This window comes from Scylla paramamosain, chromosome 3 (genome assembly GCF_035594125.1).
Source record: "Scylla paramamosain isolate STU-SP2022 chromosome 3, ASM3559412v1, whole genome shotgun sequence".
NCBI lineage: Eukaryota > Metazoa > Arthropoda > Malacostraca > Decapoda > Portunidae > Scylla > Scylla paramamosain.
The window spans coordinates 8820277-8837114 of NC_087153.1; the positions used below are offsets into that span (position 1 = coordinate 8820277).

Sequence of the window (16838 nt, forward strand, 5' to 3'; positions counted from 1 at the left end):
AAGGCGAACAGCTGCACGGCGCGAAGGTGTGCTGGCAGCTGACGACAGGTAAACATTGCCACTGACAGCTGCGCTCGTCCTGCCCCGTGTGTGGTACGCGATGTGGTTTTGATTATTATTGAACCTATCTGCATTTCCCCCCTCGCGCTGAAGAACGTGCTGGATGGAGACATACTGCAGGTGTAGCCAGTATTGCAGGGCTCCTGTGAGGTGAGTGGGGAAGTCCAAGGTTGGCCAGGCCTTGAGTGGGGAGCGGGAGGTGACACGTATGACGGCTGGGGATGTTATGAAGGATATGTGAACTATCCTCATCAGGTGTTGTTATTCATGGTAATTCTCAAAACTAAGACTGTTAACCAATATTTATTATACTACATATTTACTGTTGGAAAGAATTGTCATTCTAATGTAGTTCCTTAAGAATTTTGACATTTTGGTGTTTTCAATTAGCAATGGACTCTATTATAAAAAAAAAAATACACCATACTTATGTATTTTGATGTCAGTGAGTGGTACTGAAAATATTGAAAAAAAAAAAAAAAAAACTTATCGTGCCTATCCTATTTTAGCAGGAAATTTACTTGGTGGGATCCTGTTGGGGACATGAGCCTCCAGCTAGGAGGCTAAAATCTTTGGCTATGCTTTGTTTTTAAGAATACCTTAAACGCACTTCACTGTTACTTGGTCAAGACTCAAGCATGGAAGGTAGTTCAATTTGCAAGGCTTGGAACTTAGAAGGGGTTCCACAGGAATAATATAAGGCATTTCCAATTATTTTTAATATAGTACATGAGAATAGATTTTTTTTCTTTTTTTTCTTATCATGGATTCTAAGACTGGTTTAAAAAAAAAAATTTTCCAAAGATCACTTCAATCTACTCGGGGGATGCAGCCTCCCATCCAGGAGGCTGTTACATAAAGTTCCTAAGTTTGTAAGTTTTATATAAATCTAGGGTTATACCATACAGGTTATAGTCTGAGATAACCTTATGTGATAACCTCCATACTGCTGGATCTCCTTAAATAAGCTGTGGTAATCTTTCATTATTTTATGCAGATATTAGAATAGTACCAATCTTTTACAACAGGAAAAAATTGGTTCATGACTCAAAAGAATTTTTTCAATCATGTTTTGTTTAATTTCAGCTAATATGTAGAATTCAGAGGTCATGTTCTAGCTTTATTCAGTCAAAAGTTCATGCTCCCATGTGGATTTTTTTTTTTTTTTTTTTTTTTTTTGTGTGTGTGTGTGATTCACCCACAGTTGTCTGCTGGTCACCCAACCACCCTATGGAAAAAGCTCAGAGCTCATAGTGACCGATCTTTGGGTAGGACTGAGACCACTTACACACCATACACCGGGACAGCGAGGTCACATCACCTCGGGTTACATCTCCTACCTACTTGCTGCTAGGTGAACAGGGGCTACACATTAAGAGGCTTCCCCATTTGCCTTGCTGCACCCGGGATTTGAACCCAGGCCTTCTTGGTTGTGAGCCGAGCATGCTAACCACTACACTACGCGGTGTGCGTGTGTGTGTGTGTGTGTGCATATATATATATATATATATATATATATATATATATATATATATATATATATATATATATATATATATATATATATATATATATATATATATATATATATATATATATATATATATATATATATATATATATATATATATATATATATATATATATATATATATGTGTGTGTGTGTGTGTGTGATTTAGTAGTGAGTTGATCAACTTTCTTCATTTTGATGAAGAAAAAAGTCTCACAAAAATCATATTTCCAAGTTATGCCTCACTCTTTTTCCTCAGTGTTCATGAGGAATTAACAGAAATCAGACTTTTTAGGTAGATGAGATGGAAACAGCAATTTTCTGCAGAAAATTTGAAAAATCTCTACAATAGGACTGCATGTAATTTAAGAGTAACTGGCATTAAACACAAGTGTGCAATACTATCAAAACTATATAGGTAATGTAAATAATTTGTAGAGTACATTATTGAGATTGAAATACAAATAATCTCACCATCTGTACAACATGTATGTACATAGGTATTTCTGCATGGTAACATTAATTGAAATAAGTGAAGCAAATTTTTCCTCTGTCTGTGAAGAAACTACTAAACTTTACAGTCCCAGTAAATAACTGCCATTGATGATATACTTTGAATGTCATTACACACTGAATGATGTTTGTTAATTTCAGGATATTTGACAGCTGAACTGATGCTTGATATTGAACACCATGGCCAGCAAGAGGGACTTACTGGCAACAGTGGAGAGACAAAAGGATCAAATTGCAAAATATGAAACAAAATTAAAAGGTTTGTCAGTAACATTGTATGAATTGAAAATTTGCAGTCTATGGTATAGTGGAGCCTTTTTTAATAAATTGGTTTTCAAACAAAATTTAGAACTAATTATTACTTTGGTGTGGTACCATAATTCAGTTCTAGAACAAAGTTACTTGATTTCAAATATTAAAAGACATACCAAAAGCTGCCTTTTATTACTAATTTATAGTTTCTATAAATATTTACTTCATTTTTATATATTTGGAGGAGAGATAGAGTGTAGGGCAGGAATTCAATCTTTGAAATACGGTAAATGTGATCCTGTTGAGAAACCTCAATGTAAACAGTTTTCAGCACTCAGGAGTCATCAGGTATTGCAACAGCAGTACAAGGTACTTATCCTTCACTACAGTGTGTTCAGAAAAAGAATCTCAGCAAGATATCTGTGTTTGGTTGGCAGCCCTGCTGCCATATCAACCTTGATATGGTGAAAGACAAAGTAATTATAGCAAGAATAAGTTAAGGAATAAGATTTTATGATTTATATACCACTTCGCCTATATACATCATGTCTAACCATTATGAAGTTATGCTTAAAATAAAACATGTCTTCTTGGACATAAAAATACTGGATATGATGGTGCTTTCAGACTTTGCATGAAAAGTTATCAAAAAAAAAAAAGATTTCCATGAGTATCTTGCATATCACCTTGCATCTTCCAATGTCATGCAGGAAGCAGGATAGGGAGTGATGGATATTTTCTTCCCTCTCCCTCTGGCCATCCCTCCCTCCTTGTGAGTCCCAGTCGATGATTAATAATAATATTTAAGTATACCATTTACTATTTTTCTGCCATTTGCTAAATATGCAATTTCCAGCTCCTCAAATTCACATTTTTTTAAAAGTCTTTGATAACAAAAAATATCAACACAAATATTCAGAAGGATAATACAGTGGAACCTCAGTTTTCAAACTTAATTTGTTCTTGAATGCCATTAGAAATCTGAAATGTTAAAAAAACTGAAGCTATTTTCCATATAGGAATCAATGTAAAATAGATTAATCCATTTTCAAACAACCATCCGCCATGCCTTAGTGAGCAATGACTGATGCTCCCATTGCTAAGATGGCTGCTCGACAACATCTCCAGTTTAGAAATTTTCTATCCAGAAAGAATGTATTGAATGAACTTAGTAACATAGAGCTCATCAAAAGACATTGTTTAGACCATGCAGCCATTCTCTTTGTCACTGATCAAGTGCGGGAAGCCTTATAGAGTAACACAGAGAGGAGCAACCCACTCACTGCCAAAATGAAGGTGATCATAACACTTAGACATCTTGCTGCTGGAAAAAGCTACTGGGAAAATGCAGTTGTGCTGTATGGTGGCGTTGTGGTCATACAGAGAGCCACAGGATCCTATATATCCCGAGTGGCCAACCTTGTTTGTTTACGTTGAGGTTCTTAAACGGGATCACATTTAACTTATTTCAAAGACTGAATTACTGTCTTACCCTCTGTGTCTCTTCTCCAAATATATAAAAACAAAGATAATATTTATATAAACTATAAATTAGTAATAATGACACCTTTTGCTATGTCTTGTAGTATTTGAAATCAATGAATTTTATTCAAAAACTGAATTATGATATGGCAACCAAAGCAATTATGAGTTAAAATTTTTGTTCAAAAACTGAGTTGTTCGAAAAGGGAGACGTTCGGTAACCAATGTTGCACTGTACTTCAGTTGGATGTTCAAATCTCTACTCGAAAGTTCACCACAATTAAAGCCTTGGTGGGTGGGTGGGGAGGGAGGAATGGAGGGAGAGGAAGGAAAACACTCTCCCTCTTCCTACCCTGGTTCCCGTGTGGCATTGGAAGATGCAAGATGACATGCAAGATGCTCATGTCTTTTTTTCCAGTACTATGACTTTATATATTTTGTTTAAAAGTCATCTTAATTGTTTTCTTAACTGTATTTAAATTTTACAAGTAGCTTTTCTGATTAAAAATCATGATCTATGTTGTGTAGTGATTACAAGCTTATATCAATCCCCAGATGTTGTTCGTGCTTACAAAGGGCTCCTGAAAGAGAAAGAAGCCCTTGAAGCCAGCTTATCTGCCTTAGCAGAAACTTCAAAAACTAAACAAGACAGTGGTGGAAGTGTGGAACTACCAGAAGGACAGCCTTCTGAAGAGAACACTGAGGGAGAAGCCTCTCCACCCACAGAATCAAAGGTACTGTCTCAGTAAAGTTGTGGTGTGGTGTACTAAAAGCACTATTATCCTCCTCCTGAAAGACTGATATCAGGTTGTAGTAGAACATTGGTTATAAGTGTGTAAAGCATCATTCCTTTTGTTTTAATTCACTTGCTGGGCATAATAAGAGGCCCCTTTCTGAGAAAATTTAAACTTCAATTAGCAGCTATATATTACCTGGAGAAATTCATCACAGAGTTTTTACTTAATACCAATGCTGGGCATTGCAAACCAAAAATCACTTCCACTAACCACAAATCCGCAAACTTACAACCTACCTTCCACAACCACAAATCCGTAGACCTCTCTGACATTTACTTTTCCGCAACCACACATCCACAACCTGAAAACCATTCCTTAATATCCTTCTCTTTTTATGACAAAAGCATTAAAAAATAGTTAAAACAACTTAAAAGGGTAGGTCAATCAATTATTATATAGCTAAATAAATAAATGTGTTGATTAACTTTATTTTAATGTTATCATTACCATTTTTAGTGTTATTTTAATGTTATTTTAATGTTATGTTACCTAGGTTGTGCTCTGCCTGGGCTACCCACCTGCACGGTGGAAAAAATTAAGGTATATAGATAGATAGATAGATAGATAGATAGACATTGATTTTTAATATTATTATCACAGGGCAGTCATGGATTTGAACCTGGGACCACTTAACACCTGGTGGGCCCAGATTTCGAATCCCCAACTGCCCTGCCCTGTGTTGAAACTTGCTTAATTTAGGCCTCCTCCAACAGCAAGGCACTAGCATAAGGAAAAAAGCGCACTAAATTATAGGTGAACATTTTGAAATATGGCACTAAATGGAACAAAAAAGGGCGCTAGTTTTAGAATAAGAAACATAAATGTTTGGCACTAGATTATTATAAAAATCACTAGATTGAGCACCAAAAGTGCTAAGTTGGCAACACTAGGCCTGAGCTAAAGGCTTCTAGTTACCAACTTGATCATTCAGATAGGGCAAGTTTTGGCAACCCAAAACAAGCTTGTGCTTGCTTTACCATGTGGTTTGCAGGTACATTTATGTTTGCAGAAGTACTTCTGCAAACACAAATCTGTAAATTTGCTGGGATTTTGCAGGAAATGCAAATCTGTAAACAATAATGACCTTTTGCAATTGCAGAGTTTGAGGTTTGCAGAAGTGCTTGTGGAAGTGCCCAGCTTTGCTTAATACCATCCTTTGGCATAGGACAATATTAGCAATGATTTAAGTGATAATTCCTAATGTATGACTTGTTCATGTCACAGAATCTCATGGTAGGATGGGTGGCATAACACTTTCTTTTTGATCCAGGCATCCTTTCACTCTTTTTACACACACACACACACACACACACACACACACACACACACACACACACACACACACACACACACACACACACACACACACACACACACACACACACACACACACACACACACACACACACACACACACACAGACACAAAAGAATTAACTTTGAGGAAAAGTTAAGAAAATAGACTTGGCACTCTGGAGTAAAGAGAAAGAGGTTTCATAACTACAGTATTTACAAATTACTAAGCAGGATGGAAAGAAACAAATAAGAAGAGACTATTTTTAAGGGACACAAGAAAATCTAGAAAAAAAGGAAATACCTGAGTAATGTAATGAAAATAGCATCTCCATAGAAATACATAAGATTGGAATAAACGTAATAAGAAGGTGGTACATAGTGACAAAGAGTGTGCACCAATTGAAATAAATGTAAGATAAGTACAGGTATGATGGGACTATATAAGTGTACCCCAGGACCAATAAAATTCAAGCAGGCAAAATACAGCTAAGTAAATATAGGCACATTCCAATTTTGCTTGATCTTACTTGAGACTTTGATCATCATATTTTTTAGCAATGCCTTTTCTCTGATGCTTGTGTTATTGTTTTCCTTTCCATCAGGATAGCATCACAGGAGGAAATACATCAGAAGATTCTGAGGATTTGAAGAAGAAAGTAGCTGCCTTAACCTCTGCTCTGAACACTCTGTCCTCTGAGAAAAAACGAGTTGAAACTTCCTTTCAAAATGACAAGAAGAGACTCCTGGCTGAGAAAGAGAAGGTATTTCCATGAGTGTCTTTAGCCACCACCACCACCATCATTATCATACAATTGGGTCAATATGATCAACAAGAGCAAAATAAATATTGTTTGGCCTTAACTGTCATGTCACTACACAGCTTTCCATACTACCTAGATCAACTCTGGTACTCTGGTGTTTGTTTTTTCCTCTTATCAAAACATCTTCTCATCCTGTTTCTCACATTTATCTGGGATCCCTGTTTCTTCTATGAGACTAATTTTGTTAGAACATGGCCAAGTTCCTCCCTTTTGGAGTTCTTGAGGTGGTTCCTGCTTTTGGATCTTCACAGCTTCCACTAGTGTCATATCCTCCCTTCTTTAGAGCATCATAGAAACCTTGAGGAATTGATCTGAAATGTAGGAGGAATTGGCCATGAGGAAGCATGTTAACAGAGATTGAACTTCTGTTCAGGCACACAATAAGCATGTTAGTCCAACACATTACCAGTTTAGTCAAGATGACAAAGGCCCAATTGATATTCTCTCTCTCTCTCTCTCTTCTCTCTCTCTCTCTCTCTCTCCTCTCTCTCTCCTCTCTCTCTCTCTCCTCTCCTCTCTCCTCTCTCTCTCCTCTCTCTCTCTCTCTCTCTCTCTCCTCTCTCTCTCTCTCTCTCTCCTCCTCTCTCTCTCTCTCTCTCTCCTCTCTCTCTCTCTCTCTCTCTCTCCTCTCTCTCTCTCTCTCTCTCTCTCTCTCTCTCCTCTCTCTCTCTCTCTCTCTCTCCTCTCTCTCTCTCTCTCTCTCTCTCTCTCTCTCTCTCTCTCTCTCTCTCTCTCTCTCTCTCTCTCTCTCTCTCTCTCTCTCTCAGCACCATATATACATTCATATTTAAGTGTGTAAGGAACCAAACTTATAAATTCATACTTGTTATATGTCTATTTTCTGTTGGCATTAATAGTAAAGCTTCAGATGTCAGCTCCATTAAGCATGTTAGTGAGTGAAATTACATAGTGCCTTCCCTATGCAATCTTTCTTAAGAGCTATTAAATATGCTTCTTTTACTTGAAGCTGGAGAAAAGTCTACAAGAAGCTGAGAATGCCAAGAATTCCTGTGAATCAAGCTATGAAGATAAGATAAAAGATCTCCGAAGTAGACTGATAATTTCTCAACATGAGCGAGATCAGGACTCTCAGAATTCAGCTGTCATGTTAAGGTAAATTATTAAATATTAAGTAATGCAGGTAATTGTAGTTGATAACAGGTTTATTTTTTTTATTCCTTCCTCTGTATTAACCCTCTTTTTTATTCCATTTAACTGAAATTTCACACCTCATCTCCAACATCAGTCTCGATATAGTCTGAGATATTTCATTGCCCCACTCCCAGATATCAATTCTTCAAGGACACTGTCAGTCCATGCATAGATCGTGTTTTTTTGAACACGAGAAAATCAGTCATACAGCATAAGGAAAGACCACATATTCCATCAGTTTCACTCTCTTATTTAATTGTATTTCAGTGAGGTTGTTTTTTTGTTTTTTTTCTTACACACTACCAGTATTGTTTTATTTGCTTTTTATACTATTTTGATATTCTAAGTTTGCTGACTTGTGTTTTACCATTCACATCATTTTGCTATAAAAAAAAATATTGATATTCTTTCCATCTTTCTTATACATATGAATCAGTACCTTTATTCCTCCATTCCTTTTCTATTAACTTACAATTAGTTTGTCTTTTGATTTCCTTCCTCCCAGCAGATTAATTTAATTAAAGATCAACTATGAAGTCATCTTGAGAGCTAATTGACTTGGCATCTAGCCTTTTTATGTCATCTTTATTGGCAATACAATATAATTTTTTCCTTACTTTAGCTTTAACCTGTAGGTCAGAATTATCTTGACTTAAACAACATATAGTACATTATGTTTAAACAGAAGAAATTTTCTTTGTGGACAGGGAACTTGAAAGTAAACTTTCTGTGGAGCGGAGTCTGAAGGAACGCACGGAAGCAATCTTGGATGAAACCCAGCAACAGTTACAGCGTTGCTCAGCTCCTGCTAATACACACCCTCCTGAACATTATGAGAAGAAGATTAGTGGTCTCCAAAATGAATTAGACCAGGTAACGTAATATAGTTGATGACTATTTTTCCCCCTTTTACAAACTAAAGACTGCATGAGCTAACAAACTTACTGACATTGTGGAGGGCAATGATATGTAGGTCATATTTGACTGAAATGAGTATTCATTATAAATTTGTGATGACCTGTGCTGTTATCTGGCATATATATACCTTCAAACCTCAGTTTTTGTATGCCCTAGTTTTTGTACAATTCAGCTCTCAACAACTTTTTTTGTCAAAATTTTCTCCCAGTTTTCATTCATCCACTTGGTTTTCATACAGTTAAAAATTGTCCGTATCAAATTCGTCCACCTGCCCACATGACTCAGCCACTCATTTCCTAGAATCAAGTGCCCACACAAAGCATCCCATGCATTCTGAACTCAATCTGCTTTGTTTCTCTGTTTCTTGTTGAGTGAGCATTACCCTGCACATTCATCTGAAACATTTCATAATAATCCATTGCTTTTTGTGCTTGTGTATTGAGTGTGACTACTAAATAAACCACCATGGGGCCAAAGAAAGTTCCAAGTGCTAGTCCTTTGATAAAAGAAGGTGAGAAAAACAGTTGAATTCAAGAAGGAACTCATAGCAAAATATGAAAGTGCATAGGCGTAGCTGATCTCGCCAGGATGTACAGGAAGTTTGTACCAACAATCAGTTTCATATGCCAACAAGAGTCTTCAATAAAGGGAAAGGTGATGTTAAATGTTCATTTATCCATTTCATTAATCATTTATATTTATTTCTCTTTGTTTTCTGTATGTAAAACTTTAGTCATAGTATGTAAAACTATAGTTATAGTTATTTTTTTGTTTACATTTTTCTGTGTCTGGAATGGATTAAGTGGATTTACATTATTTCTTATGGGAAATATTGCTTCAATTTTCATATATTTGGTTTTCATCAGACTTTTTTTGAAGGGATTAAGCACGAAAACCGAGGTTCCACTGTATATACCCAGTTCTATATTATCAAGAATCTAAATGGAGGAAGCTTCTCTACACATTGCAGATGGTGGTTCTCTTCAACTTCTTTAAAATCCTCTCTCACCATGGATGTAACTTATGAAGCCCATAGCCCTGGCTTCAGCGTGGCTCCCTCAATGAAGATAAATTCCTCTCTCTCTCTCTCTCTCTCTCTCTCTCTCTCTCTCTCTCTCTCTCTCTCTCTCTCTCTCTCTCTCTCTCTCTCTCTCTCTCTCTCTCTCTCTCTCTCTCTCTCTCTCTCTCTCTCTCTCTCTCTCTCTCTCTCTCTCTCTCTCTCTCTCTCTCTCTCAATAAATTTTGTATTTATTTATTTATTTATTTTATTCATTTATTTATTCATTCATTTATTTTCATTTATTTTACTTAATTATTTTTGTTTGTTTTGTTTTTAGATTTATTTTTCTTTCTCTCTATATTATTTATTTATTTTACTTATTTATTTATTTATTTATTTGTTTTATTTTGTTTTATTTTATTTTATTTTATTTTATTTTATTTTATTTTTTTGACACAGATAATTACCTTTAAGAGGATTTTTCCTGTTACTACTTTAAGTATATTAGTGGGCTATAGGTTTCCTGAAGTATGCTGAGAAATGTGCCAATAGGCAAAGAAGCATGACACAAACAAGGCTAAGATGTAAAGCATTCTTTTCATTATTAGGCTTAGTAGGATTTAATTAGATAACTTGTTAGTGAATAAAGAGAAGTAAATGACCTAAAAATAAACTATGGTGCATCTCATCCCTGTGCTTGCCTTGGGTGCACCCAGACCATCTGGATCTTATCCTGCTGCCAGGACATGATAGCCAAACATTCATTACTGGAATCATTCAGGAAATATATGGCTGTCATACATGACAAGGTTTATTTAGGACTTAGGCAACAATCTTTTTGTTGGGCACTATATTATTCATGTTCCTTTTTGTATATTCATCATAATATAGTATGTGCCGATAATTTGAGAAATCTACAAAGCAATAGCACCAATTTTTTTATGATATTTCTCACCATTGGCAAGAACATTGAACTGGTGATGAAATTTAGGGTATTATTATTATTGAACATTATTTTTTCTTTTGTCTAGAGAGTGCAGTTTTGAATTCTGTGAAGTGTAGTCATGGATTTTTGGGTGCTCTGCAACTAAAATACAAGAGAAGTTGAAAATCTTTCTTGTTGTATATTTTCACAGTCTTTTGGCAACTAGAAGATAGAGTACAGTACATTTATGCAATGTTTCAATATTTTTAGGTAAAGTCTCGATTGAAGAAAGCTGAACAGCAGGCACAGGAACCTCCATTATTACGAAAAATCCAGAGCCAGATGGAGGAGTTGCGCACTCAGCACACCCAGGCCTTGCAGCGGGTAAAGTGTTCTACAACATCTCCAGAAATTTTCTTAATTCATCCACATATTTTAAGAACTTAGTAAAAGTCATCTATGCACTTTATAATAGAAGTTGCAGTTACATGCATACTTTTTTAGAAATTTGTTCATCATATTTTACATCATTTATAAATTTATGCTTTTATTAACTAGGAGAGGACCCGTGTTTCTGCAGTAGAAGAGTCAGCAAGGGATTTGGCAAAATCACATGAAGAGCGAGTGGTATCACTGGAAGCATGCCTGGCCGATCTCTCTCTCACAGTGGCATCTTATGATCGGACTAGACAAGAAGACCTTCTCACCATACAGAAATTAAAAGTTAGAATTAATGTATCATGATTCATATTCATCCTCATGGTAAAGTAGAAATTTGCTGTATTTCACAAAAAACCAACAAGTTTTGAAAAAGAGTCCTTATACAGTCAGCGAATGCCAACCTTGCATTGCGGTGACACACACTACTTGAAGTTTATGTGGAACATCCCCCTTCACAACAGCAATGACCAATACAAAATAAAATACTGTAATAGTTATTATTTTCAGGACAAAGTATCTGAACTGGCCCAAGAAAACACTTTTCTCTTATCACGGCTGGAGCCTGACACTGACAACAGTGAAGCAGACATCGCGACGCTTTGCCAGCACATCACTAAACTGAGAGACCAGCTCATCACTGCCAACCTTCATGCCCAAAACCCAGTGGATGTGGAAAGTAAGAACATTTTCTATGCAGTAATATTTATTTCTGTCACAAATGCATAAATACTTATTATGCTGATCATTGCTTATTTTGAGCACCTCAGAAAACAATTGGATGCTGTAAATTAAAAGTATACATAAATAATGTATTTCATATGTTTGTAACAGATCTATAATTTTCAAGCAGCTAGTAATGATGAATTTTACAGGCTTGCTGAATGGAGGGGAAAACATCCATGTTCGATGCCAGCAGGAATATGATCAACTGAGAGAAGAATTTGAAAATTATAAGATATCCTCCAAGCAACAATCAAAGTAAGTTTCAAGTATATAAGTTGTTATCTATATTCCAGAGTGGCATCCTGAGACAAAGATAAAAAACATGCAAATACATACTACTACCACCTGCTCTTCGAATTAATTCTGAATTTCATCCTTATATCTATTCCTCCATCCAGACCCTGAGTTACTAACTATCTTTCTGTTTAGAATGTTGGGACTCTTTCTCACCTGGTGGCCCTTTTATGGAAGATCTTTTTTTTTTTTTTTTTTTTTTTTAATGGATACTTATAATGTAAAAGAAGAATTATAGGTGACCTTATGTTAAAAATGGAACCCAATGAAATAAATGTTTATGCTATGAAGGATCTTCTGTCCAACTATTTAGTTACTGGAATAAACTCTTCTGCTGTTCTTTCCAAAACTGAGGACATAGTTGCACAAATATGGATTCATCATACTTTCTAAGATCACTTCAATAGCATGATTGCCCACTTCCCTCAACAAAATATGATGTAACCTTACCCTATACTATTTTTCCCATACCATTATCAGGGGTCCATGCAGTATATCACTCAATTTGCAAGAATTAATCCTTCACATATAAATAGCTTGATCTCTTCCTGAGTTCATTGGCCAGGAGCCATTCCCATTTATTGTCTGTGGTGTAGATTATCATTGTCATCTTGACAAGTGCAGAAAGGGGAAAAGTATAGCCAGTCTGTATTCTTTTTACCTGCAAACATTTCTCTTAGTTTTTTTATTGCTTATATCTGTTTTAATTTTTTTTTTTTATATAAATTTTTGCCCATTGTTTTAATAATTTAACAGTATGCAAATCTTTAAGGAAATGTAATTTCAGAGCTGCTAAAGAAACTGTCTGTAAAGGGGAGTGTGGAAAACAAATTGAAGATTTACGACAGAAGGTACGCAGCCTTGCATCAGCAGCTCAACTAGCAGCTGATTCTCACACCCAGCAGGTGGCCTCTTTACGAAAGGTAAGATTATAGCCCAAAAAGATAGCAGGGTATTCAATATAAGAAGTACCTGAAAGTATTATAAGAGTTTGCTGGATCAAGCCATAGCAGTAAAACAATCCTCAGACCTGTTGGCCAAAACTCTATATTCTTAATACATGTGTATAACAAACTACATCTTGAGAGATCACCTTTTACTTTACTTTGAAAATGTATCTCCCGAACCTTACCACCATTCATGGAGTGGCCTGCTTGTGAAACAGTTGACCATCTCTGTGTTAGAGCATGCAGGAAAGAAGAAAATACAAAGACTGAAATAAACAGACTTTTATGTTGTAGCCATCACTATGGGGTTCTTAAGAATATACATCATGCAGTAGACACAAAAATATCAGAATATCAACAGCATATGTTCAATCCCATTGTATCCTTTCAACACCTCACCTTTGCTAGACAAAATCAAATTTAAGATGTGCAAAAGATGAGTTCACAAATAGTCATAAATAGATAAAACAAGCATGACAAGAACATGATAGTTTACATTAAATAGCCTCAAGAGGAGATTGAATAAGCCAATGAATGATGATGATGACCTATAGTAAGTCTCAGATGCTCAGGAGCTACCTTGTGTTGGTTGTCTACCATTCTACACTCCTTATGTTCTTATATTTATGCAAATGGTTCTTCATAAAGAAAATCAGGAGTTGCAGGCAGACTTAGATAGGATGAACAAATGGACATACAGATGGCAAATGCAGTTTAATATCAACAAATGCAAAGTACTTAGCATAGGTAGAAGAAACCCACACAGTAGGTACACAATAAAAATTAAACTCTGGTAGGTTCAGGGTATGAAAAAGATTTAGGAGTTATGATTAGATCTGAATTCTGTCTAGGAAAGCAATGCATATAGGCCAGAAACAGGGCAAATAGGGTATTAGGATTAATTTTTAGGAGTGTTAAAAGTAGAAGGCCCAAAATAATACTAAAGTTTTACTTGGCACTGGTCAGACCTCACCTAGACTATGCTGTGCAGTTCTGGTCCCCACATTACAGGAAGGATATAGGTCTATTAGAATCAGTGCAAAGGAGAATGACAAAAAGGATACAGGGGATGAGTATTCCTTATGAGGCAAGATTGAAACTGTTAAATTTGCATTCTTTCGAGAGAGATATGTTAAGAGGGGACCTGATAGAATTCTTTAAGTGGTATAAGGGTTATAACAAGGGGGATGTAAACAAAATTCTTAGAATCAGCAACAAGGACATAACAAGAAATAACAGGTTTGAGCTTGAAAAATTTAGGTTTAAGAAAGAGATTGAAAGAAATTGGTTCTCAAATAGAGTGGTAGATGAATGGAACAGACTCATTAATCAAGTTGTTAGTGCTAAGACATTGGGGAGCTTTAAGAGAAGATTAGACAGATTTATGGATGGGAATGATAGGTGGAAATAGGTAGGTACATTTCATACAAGGACTGCCATGTGTAAGCCTGGTGGCTTCTTGCAGCTTCCCTTGTTTCTTATGTTCTTAGAGGTACAGATTCAGTATCCATATATTTGTTAAAATTCTTAAGGTTTCATTTTACTGATTTTAGGAATCTGCTGCCTCGAAAGCTTCATATGAGAATCAGCTGCGACGACTGGAGACTGACAATCGAGCAACAGTGGCTGCTTTAGAGCAGCAGCTGTCACTGCAGCAGCAACGCTCTCTTACTACATTAAGTGAGCGAGATATGGAAATTCAACGATTGACTGAGGAGCTACATAAGAAAAATAAAGCACCACCGCAGGTATATTTGCAAAGTTTATTCACACACTAACTGCAGAACCACAAAATTCATAATAAGATCTACCACTACAGTATCACAGTTTCCATCCATGGATTGAAGGTTAAGTGCACAGTGAAGCATACATGGCCAAGTAACTGTATGGTTTCACCTAGCTTATTATGGCTTTGTTTTCCAATATTATGATTCCATCACTTTTTGTCTTTTTGTGTGGAAGTAGACATGTTTTTTTTTTTTTCTTTTTTCTTTTTTTTCATGTATGGGTGGAGAAAGCAAATTATCTATTAGAAATATCAACTTTCTATTAAAGCTGAAGGAAGGTGAAAATAATAGATAATGTTTTCAACTACAGGGTGCTCCTAGGTATAGTTTGTAGTTGATTTTATTTATTCTGTTTCCCAAGCAATATGGATTACATTTTTATGGCTTACTATTTATATAAATGCATTACTGCTGCAGTCTGCACTAGAGTTCAATTTTATGCCTTCACAACATGGTATATTATGTAAGACACAGTAATAACAACTAAATCTTAAAGAAGAAAAAGGACACTAATAAAATTAAAATGACTTTCTGTACTTCAGCACACCCATTTTTCATATTCTACATACATAATTGAGATTATTACTTATCCTCACTAATATAGGTTCTTCTGTGTCTCTTCCTTATGCCATTTCGGTCTTCACAATACCTATGTTTCACAGAGTAATTTTCAGCTTTTGTTTTGTCTTGTCTTTGAGAGTAATCTTTATTCTTGGCTTTAGTTTGATTTTCATGTTTATTTTCAGTTTCACAGAAAGTTTCAAGTGTGCTGGCACATACGCTGGCAGGATAATGTCTGTCTTCACCTTCACTTCCAGAATTGCATTCAGGATTGTTTTCATGATCATTTTCAAGATAGTTTCCTGATTTGGTTTTATCATTTTCATTTTCAGAATAATTCTCAGGTTTCTTTTTATAAGATGTGTTTTCATTTTCTGAACAGATTGCAGCTTTGGTTTCATCAAGACTGGAATAATTTTCATCTTTTGTTTTGCCTTGATTTTGAGAATAGTTTTCGTAATTTAATTTACACTGAATTTGAGTGTGACATCTCTCATCAGTTGTGCTTTCAGAGAAAGTCTCATCATTTGCAATAGTGTAATTTTCTTCGTATTTTTTGCCATTCATTTTGCTTTCATAATCAGAGTGACAGACATCATTCACTGGGCTGTTGTCCTTAGAATAATGTTCATCCCTAGGTATATTTTGATTTTCTGAGCAATTTTCATTTTCGTGTTTGCTGTTATATTCCATATTATCATCACGTTCAAATTTTCTTTTGTTTTCAATGTTACTTTCATCATTGATGCTTTCATTTTCAAGATGGTATATATCAGCAGTTTTTGGTTCATTTTCAATATAATTTTCAGTTTTCATTTTGGTTTCATTTTCAGAGTTATTTTCATCTTTAACTACTCTCTCACTTTCAGAATTATTTTCTTGTTTATTTTTCTCCTTTTGTACCTTAATTTTGATAAATTTCATGTAACAAGGTCTGTGGTACCCATGTTTCTTTGCATCATAGCCAGGCAATGGTATAGTCTCACACTGATCATGATAGGCTTCATCTCCCAACTCTTCTCTGATGTTCTTGTATTCAATTAATTTGCTGTAACTTCTGTCACTCAAAAGAATGATTCGAGAAGTTTTGTCATCCACAAGTCCATGATAGTGAACCACACACTGGGGATCATCATCTGACTTCACTGTTATTTTCTCTTCTTCAGCATCTGAGAAAAGTGATTAAGTATTAGTTAAGCTAATTATCAGGCTGACACTATAGTTTACCAAGAACTACTTACTATTGATAGGAAGTAGTGTCAAGTAAATATTGTTTTTTTAGAAGTTATCAAAGTTTAAAATATGACAGGGTATCTCTTTGCATATAGCTTCACATAATCTGAATGTAAGATGAACTAC

General features: G+C 35.5%; 2 protein-coding genes across 5 annotated transcripts in view; one reads left to right on the forward strand and one right to left on the reverse strand.

Moving 5' to 3' along the window:
• LOC135089976 (GRIP and coiled-coil domain-containing protein 1-like) overlaps nt 1-16838 on the forward strand; it is a 23598-nt gene continuing 6760 nt past the window's right edge. Inside the window, exons 1-12 of one of the 2 annotated variants that reach the window (XM_063986168.1) lie at nt 1-210; nt 2226-2343; nt 4374-4552; nt 6513-6671; nt 7699-7844; nt 8591-8756; nt 10997-11110; nt 11285-11449; nt 11675-11843; nt 12040-12145; nt 12972-13107; nt 14685-14879. In XM_063986168.1, coding sequence (XP_063842238.1) covers nt 2265-2343; nt 4374-4552; nt 6513-6671; nt 7699-7844; nt 8591-8756; nt 10997-11110; nt 11285-11449; nt 11675-11843; nt 12040-12145; nt 12972-13107; nt 14685-14879 — 1614 coding nt within the window. In that variant the 5' untranslated portion in view covers nt 1-210; nt 2226-2264. The remainder of the gene's footprint in view (nt 211-2225; nt 2344-4373; nt 4553-6512; nt 6672-7698; nt 7845-8590; nt 8757-10996; nt 11111-11284; nt 11450-11674; nt 11844-12039; nt 12146-12971; nt 13108-14684; nt 14880-16838) is intronic. The other variant, XM_063986172.1, reaches the window with a different exon arrangement.
• LOC135089953 (uncharacterized) overlaps nt 15100-16838 on the reverse strand; it is a 24952-nt gene continuing 23213 nt past the window's right edge. For all 3 annotated transcript variants that reach the window (XM_063986157.1, XM_063986149.1, XM_063986143.1), the window contains exon 12: nt 15100-16648. In XM_063986157.1, coding sequence (XP_063842227.1) covers nt 15501-16648 — 1148 coding nt within the window. In that variant the 3' untranslated portion in view covers nt 15100-15500. The remainder of the gene's footprint in view (nt 16649-16838) is intronic.